Source organism: Melanerpes formicivorus, unplaced genomic scaffold (genome assembly GCF_026170545.1).
Source record: "Melanerpes formicivorus ecotype bairdi unplaced genomic scaffold, bMelFor1.0.p_v2 SCAF_2455, whole genome shotgun sequence".
Lineage (NCBI taxonomy): Eukaryota > Metazoa > Chordata > Aves > Piciformes > Picidae > Melanerpes > Melanerpes formicivorus.
In genome coordinates this window covers 1-23,498 of record NW_027144806.1, presented here as the reverse complement: position 1 = coordinate 23,498, position 23,498 = coordinate 1, and the positions used below count along the sequence as shown (strand labels likewise).

Below are 23,498 nucleotides of genomic sequence, written 5' to 3'. Positions count from 1 at the left end.
GGCCGCCGGGGGGGCTCGATGTGGCTGGGGGCAGCCTGGGGGCCGGGGGAGGGCTGGAGGTGGCCCTGGGGGCTGGGGGAGGCCTTGGGGTGGCCACGGGGCCCGGGGTCAGCCTGGGCCCCGGGGGGGGCCTTGGTGTGGCTACCAGGGAGGGCCTCGGGGTGGCCATGGGGCTCGGGGCCGCCCCTGAGGGTCTCGGTGCGGCCTCAGGAGGCCTGGGGATGGCCACGGGGCCTGGGGTCAGCCTGGGGCCTAGGGGGGGTCTGGACATGGCCCTGGGGCATGGGGGCAGGGTGGCCTCAGGGCCTGGCCTGGGCATGGGCACCGGCGTTGGCCTCGGCATCGTTGGCACAGCTGGCGCCCCAGCTGGGGCCCAAGGCGGTGCCCAGGAGATTGGCCACGGTGGTGCCCATCCTGGTGCCCACCCTGGTGCCCATCCTGGCGCCCAAGGCGGTGCCCACGCTGCCCCCCCTCCCCTTGCCCCCCCCCCGCTCGCCCACGACCCCCCCCCGGCCCCGCTGCCCTCCAAGGTGCCCCCCGGGCAGGGTCCCTTCGGCTGCCCCCTGTGCCCCAAGAGCTTCGCGGCGCCGGCAGGGCTGCGGCGGCACCAGCGGCGCCACGGCCACGCCCTGGCCACGCCCGCGCCGGGCCCTGCCCCGTGATGGGGCCACGCCCCACACCCCCCTTCCCCTCCCCCCTCCCCCCCCCCCCCCGCCCCCCGGCCAGCAACCAGCCAATAAAAAGGAAGAGTTGGGGAGACTCCGCCTCGCTTCTGGCCAATGGGAAAGCTCAGAGGGCTCCTGGGGGTCCCTTGGGGGGCTCTGGAGGTCGCTGTGGGGTAGATCAGGGGGCTGGAGTGGGCTCTATGGGACCCTGGGAGGCTCTATGGGGCAGGTTAGAGGGCTCTGGGGGGCTCTATGGGTCGCTTGGGGTCACTATGGGGCAGGTGAGTGGTTCAGGGGGGTCTCTGGGGGTCCCTGGGGGGCTCTATGGGGCAGGTTAGAGGGCTCGGGGGGGGGCTCTGTGGGTCCCTGGGGGGCTCTATGGGTCACTGGGGGTCACTATGGGGCAGGTTTGTGATCTGGGGGGGGTCTATGGGGCAGGTTTGAGGGCTCTGGGGGTCTCTGGGGGGCCCTATGGGGCAGGTTTGTGGTCTGGGGGGCCTCTATGGGGCAGGTTAGAGGGCTCTGAGGGGTCTCTGGGGGTCCCTGGGGGGGCTTTATGGGTCGCTGGGGGTCGCTATGGGGCAGGTTTGTTGTCCAGGGGGGCTCTGGGGGTCCCTGGGGGGCTCTATGGGGCAGGTTAGAGGGCTCTGGGGGTCCCTGGGGGGCTCTATGGGTCGCTGGGGGTCGCTATGGGGCAGGTTTGCCGCCCCCGGGGGTCTCTCCGGGGCTGGCTTCCCCCCCCCCCGCGGCGAGCAGAGCAGCGGAGGGGGCGGAGCCTGTCCAGCGGTGAAGCCCCGCCCCCGCCGTGACATCCCCCGCGACGCCCCGCCCCGTAGGCGTGGCCGGCGCTGGGGGCGCTGGGGGCAGGGGGGCAGACGAGGATTGGCCGGGCCGGGCCGGAGGGATGTGGGCAGGCTGCCGGACGCTGATTGGTGGGCGGCGGGGATGGGGGCGGGGCCGGGCGACGTCACTTCCGGGCCTGAGGGGAGCGGCGGGAGCGGGCGGCGCCGGGGGGAGGTGAGAGTGGGGCCTGCCCCATAGCGACCGGGGCCTGCCCCATGGCAACCGAGCCTGCCCCATAGCGGCGGAGCCTGCCCCATGGCGACCGAGCCTGCCCCATAGCGACCGGGGCCTGCCCCATGGCAACCGAGCCTGCCCCATAGCGACCAGGGCCTGCCCCATGGCGACCGAGCCTGCCCCATAGCGCCCAGTGGTCCTGTGGGTCCCCGACCTGTGGGTCCAGGCCCCCTGGCTCTGTGCTCCGCGGTCCCAGCCCCATAGCTCTGTGCCCCATAGCTCTGCGCTCCGTGGGTCCCAGCCCCATAGCTCTGTGCCCCATAGCTCTGCGCTCCGTGGGTCCCAGCCCCATAGCTCTGTGCCCCATAGCTCTGTGCTCGGTGGGTCCCAGCCCCATAGCTCTGTGCTCCGCGGTCCCAGCCCCATAGCTCTGTGCCCCATAGCTCTGTGCTCGGTGGGTCCCAGCCCCATAGCTCTGTGCCCCATAGCTCTGCGTTCCGTGGGTCCCAGCCCCATAGCTCTGCTCCGTGGGTCCCAGCCCCACAGCTCTGTGCTCCGTGGGTCCCAGCCCCATAGCTCTGTGCCCCATAGCTCTGCGCTCCGTGGGTCCCAGCCCCATAGCTCTGCTCCGTGGGTCCCAGCCCCATAGCTCTGTGCTCCGTGGGTCCCAGCTCCGTGGGTCCCAGCCCCATAGCTCAGTGCTCGGTGGGTCCCAGCCCCATAGCTCTGCGCTCCGTGGGTCTGAGCTCCGTGGGTCCCAGCCCCATAGCTCTGTGCCCCATAGCTCTGCGCTCCGTGGGTGCCAGCTCCATGGGTCCCAGCCCCATGGCTCTGTGTTCGGTGGGTCCCAGCCCCACAGCTCTGCGCTCCGTGAGTCCCAGCCCCATAGCTCTGTGCCCCATAGCTCTGTGCCCCATAGCTCTCTGCTCCGTGGGTCCCAGCCCCATGGCTCTGTGTTCGGTGGGTCCCAGCCCCCTGGCTCTGTGCTCCGTGGGTCCCAGCTCCGTGGGTCCCAGCCCCATAGCTCTGTGCCCCATAGCTCTGTGCTCCGTGGGTCCCAGCCCCATAGCTCTGTGCCCCATAGCTCTGTGCTCGGTGGGTCCCAGCCCCATGGCTCAGTGCTCCGTGGGTCCCAGCTCCGTGGGTCTCAGCCTCATAGCTCTGTGCCCCATAGCTCTGTGCTCCGTGGGTCCCAGCCCCACAGCTCTGCGCTCCGTGGGGCTCACCCCTCCCTCCGTGTCTCTCCCCCCCGCAGGGGTCGCCATGGCCGAGCCGGAGCCCGGGGGTCTCCCCGCCCAGGACCCTTCCTCCCGCGGCGGCGGCGCCCAGGACCCCTCCGGCCCCGCGGAGTGCGGCGGGGGCGCGGGGGGCGCCGGGGGGGGCGGGGGCGGGGCGGGGCCGCTGGCGCTGCTCGGGGCCCGGGCCCTGGACGTCACCTTCGAGGTCGGCGACGAGTACGAAGTGATTGAGACCATCGGCACCGGAGCCTACGGCGTGGTCAGCTCCGCCCGGCGCCGCGACACCGGTGAGGGGCGGCGGGGGGGCGGGGGGGGCGGCGCCCTGGGGCTCCTTAGGACCCCTGGGGGCTGCTTGGGTGGGGGTCCTGCACCCGTGGGACCTCTTGGGTGGAGGTTTCTGGACCCTTTGGGGCCTCTTGGAACCCCTTGGGACCCCTTGGGACTGCTTGAGTGGGGGTCCAGGACCCCTTGGGACCTCTTGGAACCCCTTGGGACCTCTTGGGTGGAGGTTTCTGGACCCCTTGGGAGCTCTTGGGACCCCTTTGGACCTCTTGAGTGGGGGTCCTGCACCCTTGGGACTGCTTGGGTGGGGGTCCTGCACCCTTGGGACTGCTTAGTTGCGGGTCCAGGACCCCTTGGGGCTGCTTGAGTGGGGGTCCAGGACCCTTGGGACCACTTGGAACCCCTTGGGACCTCTTGGGATCTTTTGGTGGGAGGTTTCTGGACCCCTTGGGAGCTCTTGGGACCCCTTGGGACTCCTTGAGTGGGGGTCCTGCACCCTTGGGACTGCTTGGGTGGGGGTCCAGGACCCCTTGAGGCTTCTTGGGTGGGGGTCTTGCACCCTTGGGGCTGCTTGGGTGGGGGTCCAGGACCCCTTGGGCCTGCTTGGGTGGGGGTCCTGACCCTTGGGGCTGCTTGGGTGGGGGTCCAGGAGCCCTTGGGGCTGCTTGAGTGGGGGTCTTGCACCCTTGGGACTGCTTGGGTAGGGGTCCTGCACCCTTGGGGCTGCTTAGTTGCGGGTCCAGGACCCCTTGGGGCTGCTTGGGTGGGGGTCTTGCACCCTTGGGGCTGCTTGGGTGGAGGTCCAGGACCCCTTGGGGCTGCTTGGGTGGGGGTCCTGCACCCTTGGGACTGCTTAGGTGGGGGTCCTGCACCCTTGGGACTGCTTGGGTGGGGGTCCTGCACCCCTTGGGGCTGCTTGGGTGGGGGTCCAGGACCCTTGGGACCTCTTGGAACCCCTTGGGACTCCTTGAGTGGGGGTCCAGGACCCCTTGGGACTGCTTGGGTGGGGGTCCTGACCCTTGGGACCTCTTGGAACCCCTTGGGACCCCTTGGGACTGCTTGAGTGGGGGTCCAGGATCCCTTGGGACTGCTTGGGTGGGGGTCCTGACCCTTGGGACCTCTTGGAACCCCTTGGGACCCCTTGGGACTCCTTGAGTGGGGGTCCTGCACCCTTGGGACTGCTTGGGTGGGGGTCCAGGACCCTTGGGACTGCTTAGGTGGGGGTCCAGGACGCCTTGGGACTGCTTGGGTGGGGGTCCAGGACCCTTGGGACCTCTTGGAACCCCTTGGGACTCCTTGGGACTGCTTGGGTGGGGGTCCAGGACCCCTTGAGGCTTCTTGGGTGGGGGTCTTGCACCCTTGGGGCTGCTTGAGTGGGGGTCCTGACCCTTGGGACTGCTTGGGTGGGGGTCCAGGACCCCTTGAGGCTTCTTGGGTGGGGGTCTTGCACCCTTGGGGCTGCTTGGGTGGGGGTCCAGGACCCCTTGGGGCTGCTTGGGTGGGGGTCCAGGACCCTTGGGACCTCTTGGAACCCCTTGGGACTCCTTGGGACTGCTTGAGTGGGGGTCCAGGACCCCTTGGGACTGCTTGGGTGGGGGTCCTGACCCTTGGGACCTCTTGGAACCCCTTGGGACCCCTTGGGACTCCTTGAGTGGGGGTCCAGGACCCCTTGGGACTGCTTGGGTGGGGGTCCTGACCCTTGGGACCTCTTGGAACCCCTTGGGACCCCTTGGGACTCCTTGAGTGGGGGTCCAGGACCCCTTGGGGCTGCTTGGGTGGGGGTCCAGGACCCCTTGGGACCTCTTGGAACCCCTTGGGACCCCTTGGGACTCCTTGAGTGGGGGTCCTGCACCCTTGGGACTGCTTGGGTGGGGGTCCAGGACCCTTGGGACTGCTTAGGTGGGGGTCCAGGACGCCTTGGGACTGCTTGGGTGCAGGTCCAGGACCCCTTGGGACTGCTTGGGTGGGGGTCCAGGACCCTTGGGACCTCTTGGAACCCCTTGGGACCCTTTGGGTGGAGGTTTCTGGACCCCTTGGGGCTCCTTGGAAGCTCTTGGGACCCCTTTAGGCCTCTTGGGTGGGGGACCTGCACCCTTGGGACCTCTTGGAACCCCTTGGGTGGAGGTTTCTGGACCCCTTGGGACCTCTTTGGACCTCTTGGAACCCCTTGGGACCTTTTGGGACCTCTTGGGTGGAGGTTCCTGCACCCTTGGGACCTCTTGGGTGGAGGTTTTGGACCCCTTGGGACTCCTTGGAAGCTCTTGGAACCCCTTGGGACCTCTTGAGTGGAGGTTCCTGCACCCTTGGGACCCCTTTGGACCTCTTGGGTGGGGGTCCTGCACCCTTGGGACCCCTTGGGTGGAGGTTTTACATCCTTGGGACTTCTTGGGACCTCTTGAGTGGAGGTTCCTGCACCTTTGGAACCCCTTGGCACATCTTGGGACCTTTTGGGTGGAGGATTCTGGACCCCTTGGGACCCCTTGGGACCTCCAGGGACCCCTTGGGACTTCTTGGGTGGGGGTCCTGCACCCTTGGGACCTCTTGGAACCCCTTGGGTGGAGGTTTCTGGACCCCTTGGTACTCCTTGGGAGCTCTTGGGACCCCTTGGGACCGCTTGGGTGGGGGTCCTGCACCCTTGGGACCCCTCGAGACCTCTCAGAGCCCCTTGGGACCTCCTGGGGGGGGGGGAGGCTTCTGGACCCCTTGGGAGCCCTTGGGACCCCTCGGGACCCCCCTGGGGCGCCCCCCGCAGGCCAGCAGGTGGCCATCAAGAAGATCCCCAACGCCTTCGACGTGGTGACCAACGCCAAGAGGACCCTGCGGGAGCTGAAGATCCTGAAGCACTTCAAGCACGACAACATCATCGGCATCAAGGACATCCTGCGGCCCACCGTGCCCTACGGCGAGTTCCGCTCCGTGTGCGTCCCGGGGGGGGCCCTGGGGTGCCCCTGGGGGTGCTGGGGGCGCCCCTCGGTGCCAGGGGAAAGGATGGAGCAGGTTAACCCCGGGGGCAGTCACTGCGCACCCTGAGGGGCGGCCAAGGGCTCAGGCCCAGCCAGCATGGAGTTAGACTGGATGGGACTAGACTGGACTCAGGCATAGCCAGCATGGAGCTAGACTGGACTGGACTGGACTAGACTCAGGCACAACCAGCATGGAGCTAGACTGGACTGGACTGGACTAGACTCAGGCACAACCAGCATGGAGCTAGACTGGACTGGACTGGACTGGACTCAGGCACAACCAGCATGGAGCTAGACTGGACTGGACTGGACTCAGGCACAACCAGCATGGAGCTAGACTGGACTGGACTGGACTCAGGCACAACCAGCATGGAGCTAGACTGGACTGGACTGGACTCAGGCACAACCAGCATGGAGCTAGACTGGACTGGACTGGACTCAGGCACAACCAGCATGGAGCTAGACTGGACTGGACTAGACTGGACTCAGGCACAACCAGCATGGAGCTAGACTGGACTGGACTAGACTGGACTCAGGCACAACCAGCATGGAGCTAGACTGGACTGGACTGGACTGGACTCAGGCACAACCAGCATGGAGCTAGACTGGACTGGACTGGACTCAGGCACAACCAGCATGGAGCTAGACTGGACTGGACTGGACTGGACTCAGGCATAGCCAGCATGGAGCTAGACTGGACTGGACTGGACTGGACTCAGGCACAACCAGCATGGAGCTAGACTGGACTGGACTAGACTAGATTGGACTAGACTAGACTAGACTGGAGTCAGGCCCAGCCAGCATGCAGTTAGCCTGGACTGGGCTAGACTGGACTAGAACAGAATAGAATAGACTGGATTAGACTGGACTAGACTGGGCTCAGGCCCAGCCAGCATGGAGTTAGACTAGACTGGACTAGACTGGACTAGAATAGAATAGAATAGACTGGATTAGACTGGACTAGACTGGACTCAGGCCCAGCCAGCATGGAGCTAGACTAGACTGGAGTAGAATAGAATAGACTGGACTGGACTAGACTAGACTAGACTGGACTACACTCAGGCCCAGCCATCCAGGAGCTAGACTAGACTAGAATTGACTAGACTAGACTAGACTGGGCTCAGGCCCACCCAGCATGGAGTTAGACTAGACTAGAATTGACTAGGCTGGACTAGAACAGAATAGAATAGACTGGATTAGACTGGACTAGACTGGACTCAGGCCCAGCCAGCATGGAGCTAGACTGGACTAGAATTGACTAGACTGGACTAGAATAGAATAGAATAGACTGGACTTGACTGGACTCAGGCCCAGCCAGCATGGAGTTGGACTAGTCTGGACTAAACTAGACTAGGATAGACTAGACTGGACTAGATTAGACTAAACTAGAATAGACTGGACTGGACTAGACTAGACTAGATTATCCTGGGGGCAATCACTGTGCACTCTGAAGGATGGTCAAGGGCTCAGCCAGCATGGAATTAGACTAGACTAGACTAGATTAGACTAAACTAGAAGAGGCTGGACTAGACTAGACTGGACTGGACTAGAATAGACTGGACTACAGTAGAATAGAATGGACTGGAGTAGACTAGGCTAGACTAGACTAAACTAGAATGAAATAGAGTAGATTAAACTAGACTGGACTAGGCTAGACTAAACCAGACCAGGTTGCCATGGTCTAGCCATGAGGTCTGTGGTGCCAGGTTGGACTCGATGATCTTTGAGGTCCCTTCCAGCCTTGGTGATGCTGTGAGACTGCTGCCCCCCAGAGCGTCCTGGAGGGGCTGCAGCCCACCTGGGGTGTTGGGGGTCACTGACACCCATAGGGGCTCTGACCCCACCTGTCCTGCCTGCCCCCTGCCCATTTGGGGATCACTGACACCCATAGGGGCTCTGACCCCACCTGTCCTGCCTGCCCCCTGCCCATTTGGGGATCACTGACACCCATGGATGCTCTGACCCCACATATCCTGCCTGCCCCCTGCCCTGACACCCATGGGGGCTCTGACCCCTCGAGTCCTGCCTGCCCCCTGCCCATTTGGGCATCACTGACACCCATGGGGGCTCTGACCCTATGTGCCCTGCGTGCCCCCTGCCCATTTGGGCATCACTGACACCCATGGGGGCTCTGACCCCTCGAGTCCTGCCTGCCCCCTGCCCTGACACCCATAGGGGCTCTGACCCCACGAGTCCTGCCTGCCCCCTGCCCATTTGGGCATCACTGACACCCATGGGGGCTCTGACCCCACATATCCTGCACGCCCCCTGCCCTGACCCCCACGGGGGCTCCGTCCCTACGCGTCCTGCACCCCCCTTGGCCGCTCAGCCTCACCGGGGCCCCCTTCTCCCCCCCCAACCCCTCCCTCCCCGCCCCCCTGCCCGCAGCTACGTGGTGCTGGACCTGATGGAGAGCGACCTGCACCAGATCATCCACTCCAGCCAGCCCCTGACCCTGGAGCACGTCCGCTACTTCCTCTACCAGCTGCTGCGGGGCCTGAAGTACATCCACTCGGCCAACGTCCTGCACCGCGACCTCAAGCCCAGCAACCTGCTGGTCAACGAGAACTGCGAGCTGAAGATCGGCGACTTCGGCATGGCCAGGGGGCTGGGGGCCGACCCCCGGCAGGCCAAGGCCTTCCTCACCGAGTACGTGGCCACCCGCTGGTACCGGGCCCCCGAGCTGCTGCTGGCCCTGCACCGCTACAGCCGCGCCATCGACATCTGGTCGGTGGGCTGCATCTTCGCCGAGATGCTGGCGCGGCGCCAGCTCTTCCCCGGCCGCAACTACGTCCACCAGCTGCAGCTGATCATGGCGGTGCTGGGCACCCCCCCGGCCGGCCTGGTGGCCGCCATCGGGGGCCGAGCGGGTCCGGGCCTACGTGCAGAGCCTGCCCCCCCGCCCCCCGGCCCCCTGGGAGAGCCTCTTCGGCGGCACCGAGCCGGCGGCGCTGGCGCTGCTGGGCCGCATGCTGCGCTTCGACCCCCGCGAGCGGGTGGGGGTGGAGGAGGCCCTGCGGGATCCCTTCCTGGCCAAGTACCACGACCCCGAGGACGAGCCCGAGTGCGTCCCGGCCTTCGACTTCGCCTTCGACCGCCGCGCCCTCACCAAGGAGGAGATCAAGGCCGCCATCGTGGCCGAGATCGACGACTTCCACGCCCGCCGGGACGGCATCCGCCGGCAGATCGCCTTCGCCCCGGCGCCGGGCGGCGGGGCGGGGGCGGCCGGGGCCGGGGCGGGGGGCGGCGGCGCGGGTGGAGGGGGCCTGGGCACTGCCGGTGGTGCCAATGGAGGCTTAGTGAACGCCAGCGGAGCCTTGGTGAACGCCAGTGGAGCCTTGGTGGGTGCCAATGGAGGCTTGGTGAACGCCAACGGAGCTTTGGTCAATGCCAGTGGAGCCTTGGTGGGTGCCAATGGAGGCTTGGTGAATGCCAGTGGAGCCTTGGTGAATGCCAATGGAGGCTTGGTGAATGCCAGTGGAGCCTTGGTGGGTGCCAATGGAGGCTTGGTTAATGCCAGTGGAGCCTTGGTGAATGCCAGTGGAGGCTTGGTGAATGCTAGTGGAGCCTTGGTAGGTGCCAATGGAGGCTTGGTGAACGCCAACGGAGGCTTAGTCAATGCCAGTGGAGCCTTGGTGAACGCCAGCGGAGCTTTGGTCAACACCAGTGGAGCCTTGGTGAATGCCAATGGAGCTTTGGTCAATGCCAGTGGAGCCTTGGTGAATGCCAATGGAGGCTTAGTCAACGCCAGCGGAGCTTTGGTCAACGCCAGCAGCGGCATGGGTGATGCCAACATCAGCTTGGCCAACTCCGCCCTCAACGTGGCCAACGCCAACCTGCCCAACACCAACCTGCCCAACGCCGCTGTGGCCACCTCCAACCTCCCCGTGGGCAACCTCCCCTTGGCCAGCGTCCCCATGGGCACCTCTGGCGTCCCCGTGGCCAACCTCAACATGGCCATGCCCAAGAGCACCGTGCCCGGGGTCCCCGTGCCCGGCAACGCCGCGGTGCCCGGCGTCGGCCCACCCTGGCCCTGTGCTGACGTGGACATGCCCAGCCCTGGCCCTGCTCCCGCCCCGGACTGCCCCATGGACTCTCCCCGGGTGAAGGTGGAGCCGGGGGTGCCCGCGGCGGCGCCCAAGCGGGACGGAGCCATCTCCGACGACACCAAGGCTGCCCTCAAGGCGGCGCTGCTGAAGTCGGCCATGAGGAACAAGAGCAAAGGTGACCCCTGGGCTCCTGGGGGTGGGGTGGGTTGGCTCAGGTCAGGTTAGGTTGCGTTGGATTGGGTTGAGCTGGGTTGGGTTTGGTTGGGTTGAGTTGGGTTGGGTGAACTGGGTAGAGTTGGGTTGGGTTGGGTTGGGTTGAGTTGGGTGAACTGGGTAGAGTTGGGTTGGGTTGGGTTGAGTTGGGTGAACTGGGTTGGGTTGGGTTGGGTTGAGTTGGGTTGGGTGAACTGGGTAGAGTTGGGTTGGGTTGAGTTGGGTTGGGTTGGGTTGGGTTGAGTTGAGTTGGGTTGGGTGAACTGGGTAGAGTTGGGTTGGTTTGGGTTTGGCTCAGGTTGGGCTGAGTTGAGTTGGTTTGGTTTAGGTTGGGTTGGGTTGGTCTGATCAGGGTTTGGTTGGCTCAGGTTGGTTTGGGTTGGCTCAGGCTGGATTTGGTTTGATCTGGGTTTGGGTTTGGTCGGCTCAGGTTGGTTTGGTCTGATCAGGGTTTGGGTTTGGTTGGCTCAGGTTGGTTTGGGTTGGTTCAGGCTGGGTTGGTTTGGTCTGATCTGGGTTTGGGTTTGGTTGGCTCAGGCTGGGTTGGTTTGGTCTGATGTGGGTTTGGGTTTGGTTGGCTCAGGTTAGTTTGGGTTGGTTCAGGCTGGGTTGGTTTGGTCTGATCTGGGTTTGGGTTTGGTTGGCTCAGGCTGGGTTGGTTTGGTCTGATGTGGGTTTGGGTTTGGTTGGCTCAGGGTGGTTTGGTCTGATCTGGGTTTGGTTGGCTCAGGTTGGTTTGGGTTGGCTCAGGCTGGGTTGGTTTGGTCTGATGTGGGTTTGGGTTTGGTTGGCTCAGGGTGGTTTGGTCTGATCTGGGTTTGGGTTTGGTTGGCTCAGGTTGGTTGGGGTCGGCTCAGGTTGGTTGGGGTCGGTTTGGTCTGACCGGTGTCACCGCCGCCGGCAGAGGCTCCGTGCGTGGCGCCGGAGCCAGGGGAGTGCCGGAAGCCGGTGACGGCGGCGGAGCGGCAGCGCGAGCGGGAGGAGAAGCGGCGCCGGCGCCAGGAGCGCGCCAAGGAGCGGGAGAAGAAGCAGCGCGAGCGGGAGCGGCGCGAGCCCCGGGGCCGCGGCGAGGGCCTGCGCGGCCTGGTGCTGAGCGACGACGACCGACACCTGCTGGAGCGCTGGACCAAGATGAGGGACGGGGCCCCGCCCCGCGCCCCGCCCGCCCCGCGCCCCGCCCCGCCCCCACCGCCCTGCCCGCCCCCCGCCGAGCCTTGGCCCGGCCCCGAGGCCTGGCCCGAGCCCCCCGCCGCCGCCCCCGGCCCCGCCGCCGACCCCGACGTGGCCACGGTCACGCAGCAGCTCTCCAAGTCCCAGGTGAGGTTCGGGGGCGGCCCGAGGTGGCCAGGCCTGAGCTTCCTCACCGTCGTCATCCTCACCGCCACCGACCTCCCCCCAGGTGGAGGACCTCCTGCCCCCGGTCTTCTCGGTGACCCCCAAGGGCAGCGGCGCCGGCTACGGGGTGGGCTTTGACCTGGAGGAGTTCCTCAGCCAATCGCTGGACATGGTTGGGGACACCAAGGACAGGTGAGAGGGCAGCCCGGGGTGGGGTCGGGGTGGGGCTGGGGTGGGGTTGGGGTGGGTCAAGCTGATTGGCCGTGGCGGGGTTGAGCCGATTGGTTGCGGGGTTGGCTCCACCTCTTCCCTGAAGCCCCGCCCCTCTGCCCTCCCCCCAGCCAAGGCGATTCGGCGCCGCTCTCGGCCTCGCTGCTTGCTGATTGGTTGGAGGTTCACCGCCTCAGCCCCGCCGCCCTGGAGAGCCTGCAGCGCGAGCTCCAGCTCGGCTCCCCGATGCTGTTGGCTGACGACATCCCCGAGCCCTAACGCGGGGGCGGGATCGACCCCCCCTTGGCCCCGCCCCCGGTGCCTTGGCCCCGCCCCCAGTGCCTTGGCCCCTCCCCCCCAATTAAATTTGTATGGAAACGACCTCGGCTTGGCCCCACCTGGCCCGGGGCAGCTCTGGACGCCACTGGGGGGCGCTGGAACCTTGCCTGAGGAGGATCTGCAGGGGAGTCTACGGACCTGGGGGGGTCCGTGGGGGCCATAGGGGTCTGTCAGGAGCTGGTTGGGGATCTATGGGAGGCTGGAAGAGCTGCAAGGGGGCTGTGAGAATCCATAGGGCTCTATAGGAGCCATGGGGGTCTATAGGAGCCATAGAGGTCTATGGGAGCCACAGGGGTCTATAGGAGCTATGGGGGTCTATAGGAGCTACAGGGCTCTATGGGGCTCTATAGGAGCCATAGGGCTCTATAGGAGTCATAGGGGTCTATAGGAGCTACAGGGCTCTATGGGGCTCTATAGGAGCCATAGGGCTCTATAGGAGTCATAGGGGTCTATAGGAGCTACAGGGCTCTATGGGGCTCTATAGGAACCATAGGGCTCTATAGGAGTCATAGGGCTCTATAGGAGCTACAGGGCTCTATGGGGCTCTATAGGAGCCATAGGGCTCTATAGGAGTCATAGGGCTCTATGGGGCTCTATAGGAGCTATAGGGCTCTATAGGAGTCATAGGGGTCTATAGGAGCCATAGAGGTCTATGGGGCTCTATAGGAGCCATAGGGCTCTATAGGAGTCATAGGAGTCTATAGGAGCTACAGGGCTCTATGGGGCTCTATAGGAGCCATAGGGCTCTATAGGAGTCATAGGGCTCTATGGGGCTCTATAGGAGCTATAGGGCTCTATAGGAGTCATAGGGGTCTATAGGAGCCATAGAGGTCTATGGGGCTCTATAGGTGCCATAGGGCTCTATAGGAGCTATGGGGCTCTATGTGAGCTACGGGGGTCTATAGGAGCTACAGGGTTCTATAGGAGCTGTAGGGGTCTATAGGAGCTATGGGGCTCTATAGGAGCTATGGGGCTCTATGGGAGCTGTGGGGCTCTATAGGTGCTATGGGGGTCTAGAGGAGCTACAGGGTTCTATGGGAGCCATAGGGGTCTGTAGGAGCTGCAGGGCTCTATAGCAGCCATAGGGCTCTATAGGTGCTATGGGGGTCTAGAGGAGCTGTAGGGGGTCTAGAGGAACTACAGGGTTCTATGGGAGCCACAGGCCTCTATAGGTGCTGTGGGGATCTATAGGGTCTATCGGGGTCTATAGTGTTCTATAGGTGCTATAGGGGTCTATAGGGGTCTACAGGGCTCTATAGGTGCTATGGGGTATATAGGAGTCTATAGTGTTCTATAGGTGCTATGGGGATCTATAGGAGTTACAGGATCCTATAGGTGCTATGGGGGTCTATAGGGGTCTATAGTGTTGTATAGGTGCTATGGGGGTCTATAGGGGTCTACAGGGCTCTATAGGTGCTATGGGGATCTATAGGAGCTATAGGACCCTATAGGTGCTATGGGAATCTATAGGAGCTATACGAGTCTGTTGTGTTCTATAGGTGCTATGGGGGTCTATAGGGGTCTACAGTGTTCTGTAGGTGCTATGGGGGTCTATAGGAGCTGTAGGAGGTCTATAGGAGCCACAGGGCTCTATAGGTGCTACGGGGGTCTAGAGGAGCTACGGGGGTCTATAGGAGCCACAGGGCTCTATAGGAGCTGTAGGGAGCTATGAGGATCTATAGGAGTCTATAGTGTTCTATAGATGCTATGGAGGTCTACAGGGGTCTACAGGCCTCTATAGGTGCTATGGGGGCCTATAGGAGCTACAGGGGTCTGCAGTGTTCTATAGGTGCTATGGGGGTCTAGAGGAGCTGTAGGAGGTCTATAGGAGCCACAGGGCTCTATAGGTGCTATGGGGGTCTAGAGGAGCTGTAGGGGGTCTATAGGAGCCACAGGGCTCTATAGGTGCTATGGGGGTCTAGAGGAGCTGTAGGGGGTCTATAGGAGCTACAGGGCTCTATAGGTGCTATGGGGGTCTAGAGAAGCTGTAGGGGGTCTATAGAAGCCACAGGGCTCTATAGGTGCTATGGGGGTCTAGAGGAGCTGTAGGAGGTCTATAGGAGCCACAGGGCTCTATAGGTGCTATGGGGGTCTAGAGAAGCTGTAGGGGGTCTATAGAAGCCACAGGGCTCTATAGGTGCTATGGGGGTCTAGAGAAGCTGTAAGGGGTCTATAGAAGCTACAGGGTTCTATAGGAGCCATGGGGGTCTGCAGGGGTCTACAGGAGCTGCAGGGGTCTACAGGAATCTATAAGGGTCCATAGGAGCTGCAGAGATCTATAAGAACCTATAGAACTCTAGAGGGATCTACAGGGGTCTCTGGGGTGTGGTGGGGGTCTCTAGGGTGTGGTGGGGGTCTCTAGGGTGTGGTGGGGGTCTCTAGGAGCCTATAGGACTCAGGAGGAGGCAGAGAGCTCTATGGAAGCTTCTGCAGGCCTATAGCAGCCATAGGGTCTGTGGAAGGCTACAGGGATCTATAGGGGGCTGTGGGGGTCTACAGGAGCCTAGAGGGGTCTGCAGCAGTCCATAGGGGTCTGTAAGAGCCACCCAGCCCCGCCCTGCCCCGCCCAGCCCCGCCCTGCCCCGCCCAGCCCCACCCTGCCCCGCCCCCAGCCGCGGGAAGAAGGAGGCGGAGCCAGCGGCGTCGGTGGCGAATGGGATTGGTAGCAAATTACAGCAACGACCACGAGGGACCAATACAGAGCTGGGGGCGGGGCGAACGCCCCTCCGGCCCCACCCCCACGGCCACAGGGTGGGGGGGAGAGGGAGGGGCCGAGAGGGGAGGGGCATGGCGGCGGCGACGCCCGCGGGGAGCGGGAAATCTGATTGGTTGGGGCTCAGGGGGGAGGTGGGGGCGGGGGGGGGCAGGCCCTTGGGTTTGGGGGTGCCATGGAGAGGTGGTTGGGGCCCTCAAGGCCATGGTTGGGGTTCCAAGGCCATGGTTGGGGTCCCAAGGCCATGGTTGGGGTTCCAAAGCCATGGTTGGGGCATGGAGAGGTGGTTGGGGCCCTCAAGGCCATGGTTGGGTCATGGAGAGGTGGTTGGGGCCCTCAAGGCCATGGTTGGGGTCCTCAAGGCCATGGTTGGGGTTCCAAGGCCATGGTTGGGGCATGGAGAGGTGGTTGGGGCCCTCAAGGCTATGGTTGGGGTCCCCAAGGCCATGGTTGGGGTTCCAAGGCCAGGGTTGGGGTTCCAAGGCCATGGTTGGGGCATGGCGAGGTGGTTGGGGCCCTCAAGGCCATGGTTGGGGTTCCAAGGCCATGGTTGGGGCATGGAGAGGTGGTTGGGGTCCTCAAGGCCATGGTTGGGGTCCTCAAGGCCATGGTTGGGTCATGGAGAGGTGGTTGGGGCCCTCAAGGCCATGGTTGGGGTTTCAAGACCATGGTTGGGTCATGGAGAGGTGGTTGGGGTCCTCAAGGCCATGGTTGGGTCATGGAGAGGTGGTTGGGGTCCTCAAGGCCATGGTTGGGGTTCCAAGGCCATGGTTGGGGTCCCCAAGGCCATGGTTGGGGTTCCAAGGCCATGGTTGGGTCATGGAGAGGTGGTTGGGGCCCTCAAGGCCATGGTTGGGTCATGGAGAGGTGGTTGGGGCCCTCAAGGCCATGGTTGGGGTTCCAAGGCCATGGTTGGGGTCCCCAAGGCCATGGTTGGGGTCCTCAAGGCCATGGTTGGGGTTCCAAGGCCAGGGTTGGGGTCCCCAAGGCCATGGTTGGGGTCCCCAAGGGCAGGGTTGGGTCACGGAGGAGGTGACTGAGCAGCTGCTGAGCCAGCAGTGGATGGGTAGGGGGAGGTGGGTGGGTTAGGGGGGGGGGATGGGTGGGTTAGGAGGGGATGGTGGTTGGTTAGCTGGTTGGATGGCTGGCAGGGGGGTGGTCAGATGGGTAGTTAGCTGCTGGGTGGGTAGTTAGTGGTCGGGTGGGTGGGTAACAGCTGGTTGGTGGCTGAGCTGGTAGTATGGGTGGGTGGTTAGCTGGTTAGTTGGGTTGGTTAGCAGGTTAGTTGGGTTGGTTAGCTGGTTAGTTGGGTTGGTTAGCAGGTTAGTTGGGTTGGTTAGATGAGTGGTTGGTTGGTTAGCTGGATGATGGGTGGTTGGTTAGCTGGTTAGTTGGGTTGGTGGTTGGTTGGCTGGATGATGGGTGGTTGGTTAGATGGGTTGGTTAGATGGGTGGTTGGTTGGTTAGCTGGTTAGCTGGGGTGGTGGGTGGTTGGTTAGCTGGGATGGTGGGTGGTTGGTTAGCTGGTTAGTTGGGTGGTTGGTTAGCAGCTTAGCTGGGTTAGTTAGTTGGTTAGCTGGGTGAGTAATGGCACAGTGGGAATGGGTGGAGTCCCCTTTGCTCCTCCCCCCTGCCCTATGACCCCACCCCAGGATCTCCACCCCCCCCCCCAGCTGAACCCAACCCAACCCCCCCTAGGGTCCCCCCAATGACCTCTCTTGACCACCCTCCCCCCCCCCCCAGGACCTCTCTTCTGTGCTCACCCCAACCCCCCCTGCCCCCCCCCCCCAGCTTGGCCCATCTGCCCCTTCAGACCCCCCCTGAGGTGTCCCCCCCCCAACCTTCACCCCAAACCCCTATCCCCCCCTGCCCCCCCCCGCCCCCCCATCTGGAGCCACCTCCTGAAGGCCTCAGGAGGCATTGAAGGGGGGGGGGGGGGAAGCAGGGGAGGGGCTGGGAGTAGGGGGGGGGGAGGTGTTTGGTGCTGGTGATGATGATGATGGTAGCATGGAGTTGGATGAAGGCCAAGGAGCCCCTTCCCCACCCCCACACCCCCCCATCCCCCTCCTCCCCCCCCCCCTTTAGATTTGGCGCCCTCGGGAGCGTGGCCGCGGCTGGGGGGGGGGGGCGGGGGGCGGGGCTGGCGGTGATTGGCCTCCGTGCTGGCCAATGGCAGGAGGCCTTTGTCTCGATTTGATCCGGGATTGGCTGGAGGGGGGTGGGGCAGGGAAGGGGGGAGGGGGTTGGAGCCCTCGGTGCCGAGGGAGGGGGAAGGGAGAGAAGGGTTGGGGAGGGGGGGAAGGGGGGTTGGGGGGGGGGGAGGGGCATTGATTGCTGCCAGGGGAGGGTGGGGGTGGGCTGGGGGGGGTGGGGATTGGGGGGGGGTGGGGGGATGGGGGGGCCTTACAAGCCCAAAGTGCCCCCAATGGAGGAGGCCAAGACCACCCCCAGCACCACGCAGCAGATGATGATCATGATTTTCTTCTGTGGGGGGGCAACAGGAGGGAGCCCCCCAGAGACCACCCAAAATGCCCCAAATTGACCCAAAATGCCCCAAATTGACCCAAAATCGCCCCAAATCCACCCAAATTGACCCAAATCCACCCAAATTGACCCAAAATCGCCCCAAAACGAACCCAAAGAGCCCCAAAATGAATCCCCCCCCCCCCAAATAAAAAGCCCCCAGAAGGGACCCCCAAAAAAGCAAAAAGTTGAACCAGGTGACCCAAAAGCAGCAGAAATGAGCCCAAAAAGGAAGCAGAATTAGCCCCCACCCCACCCCAAAAAAGGTGAAGCCAAAGCAGCCCCCCCCAAAATGAGGAGAAATGGCCCCAAAATGAAGCCCAAATGACCCCCAGGTGACCCCCAGGTGACCCCCAGGTGACCCCAGAGCACCAACCGTGGGCAGCGGCCGGCAGCGTCCAGGGGGAGAGCAGAGAGGCTCTGGTCAGGGCCTAGACCCAGGGCCAAGCCTAGACCCAGACCCAGACCCAGGCCCAAGCCTAGACCCAGACCCAAGCCTAGACCCAGACCCAGACCCAAGCCTAGATCCAGACCCAAGCCTAGACCCAGACCCAAGCCTAGACCCAGACCCAGACCCAAGCCTAGATCCAGACCCAAGCCTAGATCCAGACCCAAGCCTAGATCCAGACCCAGACCCAGACCCAAGCCTAGATCCAGACCCAAGCCTAGATCCAGACCCAGACCCAGACCCAAGCCTAGATCCAGACCCAAGCCTAGACCCAGACCCAAGCCTAGACCCAGACCCAGACCCAAGCCTAGATCCAGACCCAAGCCTAGATCCAGACCCAGACCCAGACCCAAGCCTAGATCCAGACCCAAGCCTAGACCCAGACCCAGACCCAGACCCAGACCCAGACCCAAGCCTAGATCCAGACCCAAGCCTAGATCCAGACCCAAGCCTAGATCCAGACCCAGACCCAGACCCAAGCCTAGATCCAGACCCAAGCCTAGATCCAGACCCAGACCCAGACCCAAGCCTAGATCCAGACCCAAGCCTAGATCCAGACCCAAGCCTAGACCCAGACCCAGACCCAAGCCTAGATCCAGACCCAAGCCTAGACCCAGACCCAGACCCAAGCCTAGACCCAGACCCAAGCCTAGACCCAGACCCAGACCCAAGCCTAGATCCAGACCCAAGCCTAGATCCAGACCCAGACCCAAACCTAGACCCAGACCCAAGCCTAGATCCAGACCCAGACCCAGACCCAAGCCTAGATCCAGACCCAAGCCTAGACCCAGACCCAGACCCAGACCCAAGCCTAGATCCAGACCCAAGCCTAGACCCAGACCCAGGCCAAAGCCTAGACCCAGTCCCAAGCCTAGATCCAGACCCAGACCCAGACCCAAGCCTAGATCCAGACCCAAGCCTAGACCCAGACCCAGGCCAAAGCCTAGACCCAGACCCAAGCCTAGATCCAGACCCAGACCCAGACCCAAGCATAGATCCAGACCCAAGCCTAGATCCAGACCCAGACCCAGACCCAAGCCTAGATCCAGACCCAAGCCTAGATCCAGACCCAAGCCTAGACCCAGACCCAAGCCTAGATCCAGACCCAAGCCTAGATCCAGACCCAGGCCAAAGCCTAGACCCAGACCCAGACCCAAGCCTAGACCCAGACCCAAGCCTAGATCCAGACCCAAGCCTAGACCCAGACCCAAGCCTAGACCCAGACCCAAGCCTAGATCCAGACCCAGATCCAAGCCCCAGTCTGGGCTGGGCTCAACTGGAGACCTAGGCCAAAGCCTAAATCTGGGGTAGACCTAGACCCAAACCCAGGTCTAGGTCCAGCCCCAGGCCCAAATCCAACCCCAGCTCTGCCCCCCCAGCGCCCCCTGGCGCCCCCAGGGCTCACCCTCCGGGCCTTGCTCTGGTACTTCACAGCCTTCTTGGTGTCAGACACTGCCCTCTCCACGTAGTCCACAGAGTGCTCCACGTTGTACTCGATGCGGTCAATCATCTCCCCCTGGGGGGCACAGCCTGGGCCTGGACCACCCCCCCCCAGGGCGCCCCCCAGCAGTGCCCACCCCCGGGGTCGGGGCAGAGGAGCTGCCCAAAGCGGGCAGGAAGGCCTGGGGGGGGCTCTAGGGGGGGTTCTAGGTGACCCTTGGTAGGTTCTAGGTGGTTCTTGGTGGGCTCTAGGTCACCCTTGGTAGCTTCTAGGTGGCTCTCAGTGGGCTTGAGGACTTTGGGTGGGTTCTAGTTGGCCCTTGGTGGGTTCTAGGTGGCCCCCAAGAGCTTTAGGTGGGTCCCAGCTGAGCCAACAAGGCCCAGTGGTGGATCTTGGTGGGTTCCAGGTGACCCTTGGTGGGCTCAAGGGCTTTGAGTGCGTTCTAGTTGACCCTTGGTGGATCCTAGGTGACCCCCAAGAGCTTTAAGTGGGTCCCAGCTGAGCCAACAAGGCCCAGTGGTGGGTCTTGGTGGGTTCTAGGTGACCCTTGGTAGGTTCTAGGTGGTTCTTGGGGGGTTCTAGGGCTTTGGGGTGGGTTCCAGGTGACTCTTGGTGGATCCTAGGTGACCTCCAAGAGCTTTAGGTGGGTTCCAGGTGAGCCAACAAGGCCCAGTGGTGGCTCTTGGTGCGTTCTAGGTGACCCTTGGTGGGTTCTAGAAGACCCCAAGAGCTTTTTGGTGGGCTCTAGAGGGGCTGACCAGCAATGGTGGTGGTTCTTGGTGGGTTCTAGGTGACCCTTGGTAGCTTCTAGTTGACCCTTGGTGGGTTCTAGGTGGTCCCCAAGAGCTTTAGGTGGGTTCCAGATGAGCCAACAGGACCCAGTGGTGGATCTTGGTGGGTTCTAGGTGACCCTTGGTGGGCTCAAGGGCTTTGGGTGGGTTCTAGTTGACCCTTGGTGGATCCTAGGTGACCCCCAAGAGCTTTAAGTGGGTCCCAGCTGAGCCAACAAGGCCCAGGGGTGGCTCTTGGTGGGTTCTAGGTGACCCTTGGTAGGTTCTAGGTGGTTCTTGGGGGGTTCTAGGTGACCTTTGGTGGGTTCTAGGTGACCTTCAAGAGCTTTAGGTGGGTCCCAGCTGAGCCAACAGGGCCCAGTGGTGGATCTTGGTGTGTTCTAGGTGACCCTTGGTGGGTTCTAGAAGACCCCAAGAGCTTTTTGGTGGGCTCTAGAGGGGCTGACCAGCAATGGTGGTGGTTCTTGGTGGGTTCTAGGTCACCCTTGGTAGCTTCTAAGTGACTCTTGGTGGCTTCTAGGTCACCTTTGGTAGCTTCTAGGTGGCTCTTGGTGGGCTTGAGAACTTTGGGTGGGTTCTAGTTGACCCTTGGTGGGTTCTAGGTGGCCCCCAAGAGCTTTAAGTGGGTTCCAGATGAGCCAACAAGGCCCAGGGGTGGCTCTTGGTGGGTTCTAGGTGACCCTTGGTAGTTTCTAGGTGGCTCTCGGTGTGTTCTAGGTCACTCTTGGTAGGTTCTAGGTGGCTCTTGGTGGGTTCTAGGTGACCCTTGGTAGTTTCTAGGTGGCTCTTGGTGTGTTCTAGGTCACTCTTGGTAGGTTCTAGGTGGCTCTTGGTGGGCACGAGGGCTTCAGGTGGGTTCTAGGTGACCCTTGGTGGGTTCCAGGTGGCCTCAAGCGCTTTGGGTGGGATCTGGGTGCCCCTTGGTGGGTTCTAGGCAGCCCCCAAAGCCCCTTGGGTGGGTTCTAGGTGCCCCAACCCGCCCCAGCGGTGGCCTGCAGCAGCGCTCGGCGGGTTCTGGATTCCCCAGTTGGCCCCAGCCGTGACTGGGGGGGGGGTTCTAGGTGCCCCCAAGAGCTGCTGGGGGGTTCTAGAGCCCCCCCAGCCCCTACCTGGCTCTCCACCAGCATGGCCATGTCCACGAACATGTCGTGGAGCTCCCGGATGGAGGTCTCCAGCTTGATGATCTCGTTGTGCCGCGTCTCGATCTCGTTCAGGGCCTGCTTGGTCATCTGGGAGTCCATCTTGATCTGCAGGGGCAGCGGCTGGGCCTCAGGGGGGGGTCCCCTGGGGGCTCACAGTGGGGCCAAGGGAGCTCCAAGATCCCCTCATGGGGCTCCAGATGGTTCTAATGAGGTTCTAGGTGGTTCACTGGGGCTCAAGGTGGCTCAGTGGGGCTCCAAGATCCCCTCATGGGGCTCCCCATGGTTCTAATGAGGTTCTAGGTGGCCCAATGTGGCTCAGGGTGGTCCAGTGGGGGCTCAAGGTGGTCCCCTGGGGGCTCACAGTGGCCCAGTGGGGCCCCAAGATCCCCTCATGGGGTTCCAGGTGGTTCTAATGAGATTCTAGGTGGCCCAATGGGGCTCAAGAGGGGTCCCTTGGGGGCTCAAGGTGGCTCAGTGGGGCCCCAAGATCCCCTCATGGGGTTCCAAGTGGTTCCAATGAGGTTCTAGGTGGCCCAATGGAGCTCAAGGTGGCCCGGTGGGGGCTCCAGATGCTTGTAATGAGGTTCTAGGTGGTCCAATGGGGGCTCAAGGTGGTCCCCTGGGGGTCCTGGTGGCCCAATGGGGCTCAGGGTGGCCCAAGGGGGGGGCTCAGGGGGGTCCCCTGGGGGTCCTGCTGGCCCGGGGGGGGGGCTCCATGGTCCCCTGCTGGATCTGCACTGAGCTCAGCAGGCTCCGAGTGAGCTCCACCCCCACCCAGGGCCCCCAGGCGCTCCCCCAGCCCTTCCCCCTCCCCCCTCCGGCCCCTTCCCCTCCTCCCCCAGCCCCCTGCCCCTCCCCCAGCCCCTACATCATCGGTGAAGATGGCCAGCTTGCCGCTCTCCAGCATGTCCTCCAGCTCCTCGTTGGTGGTCGTGCGGCCGGCTGGGGGCAGGGCAGGAGGGAGAGGAGGGCTGGGGAGGCCTGGAGGAAGGCCTCAGGCGGGGCCGGGGGGGGGGGGGGCCCCCACCTAGCCCCCACCCTCGGGGTGCCAAGGTGCCCCTGTGCCCCCCCCATGCTATCCCCCCTTGCCTCTCACCCCAGGGGTGCCCCCATTCCTCCACTCCCCTTGTGCCAGGGGTGCTCCTATGCCCCCCATGGTATCCCCCCTTGCCCCCCACCCCAGGAGCTCCACCCTGCCCCCCAATCCTTTGTGCCAGGGGTGCCCCTGTGCCCCCCCCTGCTATCCTCCCTTGCCCCCCACCCCAGGGGCACCCCCTGACCCCCATTCCCCCATGCCCCTTGTGCCAGGGGTGCCCCTGTGCCCCCCCATCGTATCCCCCCTTGCCCCCCACCCCAGGAGCTCCCCCCTGCCCCCCATTCCTCCATGCCCCTTGTGCCAGGGATGTCCCCATGCCATCCTTCCTTGCCCCCCACCCCAGGGGTGTCCCCATGCCCTCCATTCCCCTTGTGCCAGGGCTGCCCCTGTGCCCCCCCGCTATCTCTCCATGCCCCTTGTGCCACGGGCGCCCCCCTGCCCCCCATTCCCCCATACCCCTTGTGCCAGGGGTGCCCCTTATGCCCTCCCCATTCCCCAGATCCCACTCATGCCCCTCCCCATGCCAGGGGGGCCCCAAACTCTCCCCAGCCCCCCCCGTGCCAGGGCTGCCCCAGGCTGGCACCCACTGATCTCCAGCTGGCGCTGGATGCGATCCTTGCAGCGGTCTCTGTACTTGGACTGCGTCGCATTGTACTCAGTCATCACCTCCACGAACTTCCGGGACAGGGTCGAGTGCTGGGGGGGAGGGGAGGGGGGAGGGGGGGGGTTGCAGTACCAGGAGGCGCCACCGGGGGTCGCCGAGGCGGCAGGGAGCAGGGCCCGGGGCTGGGGAAGGTCGAGGAGGGGAAGTGCAGTACCAGGAGCTGCCACCAGGGGTCACTGCGGCGGCACAGAGCAGGGCCCAGGGCTGGGAGAGGTTGGGGAGGGGAAGTGCAGTACCAGGAGTGGCCACTTGGGGTTGGTGTGGCGGCAGGGAGCAAGGGGAGGGGCTGGGGAGTTGGGGGCGGGGCCGGGGGCGGGGCCGGGGGCGTACCTGGGTCTTGCGGATGCGGAGGTCGGCGGAGGAGCGATT

At 63.7% G+C, this 23,498-nt stretch overlaps 2 protein-coding genes across 2 annotated transcripts; one reads left to right on the top strand and one right to left on the bottom strand.

Moving 5' to 3' along the window:
* The first annotated feature begins 1,625 nt into the window (after positions 1–1,625).
* Positions 1,626–12,353, top strand: MAPK7 (mitogen-activated protein kinase 7). The gene is given in 8 exon segments (XM_068171228.1): positions 1,626–1,682; positions 2,938–3,207; positions 5,955–6,120; positions 8,554–9,022; positions 9,024–10,389; positions 11,332–11,744; positions 11,827–11,954; positions 12,104–12,353. Coding segments are annotated over 7 exon segments (2,952 nt in total). The 5' UTR covers positions 1,626–1,682; positions 2,938–2,945; the 3' UTR covers positions 12,252–12,353.
* A 4,463-nt stretch (positions 12,354–16,816) lies between these two features.
* On the bottom strand, positions 16,817–23,492 carry LOC137461508 (syntaxin-1B). The gene is made up of 6 exons (XM_068171226.1): positions 23,460–23,492; positions 23,053–23,161; positions 22,238–22,311; positions 21,337–21,474; positions 19,401–19,511; positions 16,817–17,508 (listed from the first exon to the last, which is right to left on the bottom strand). Exons 2-6 carry the CDS (start codon positions 23,126–23,128, stop codon positions 17,428–17,430), a joined length of 480 nt encoding a protein of 159 aa, XP_068027327.1. The 5' UTR covers positions 23,129–23,161; positions 23,460–23,492; the 3' UTR covers positions 16,817–17,427.
* Between the last annotated feature and the right edge of the window lie 6 nt (positions 23,493–23,498).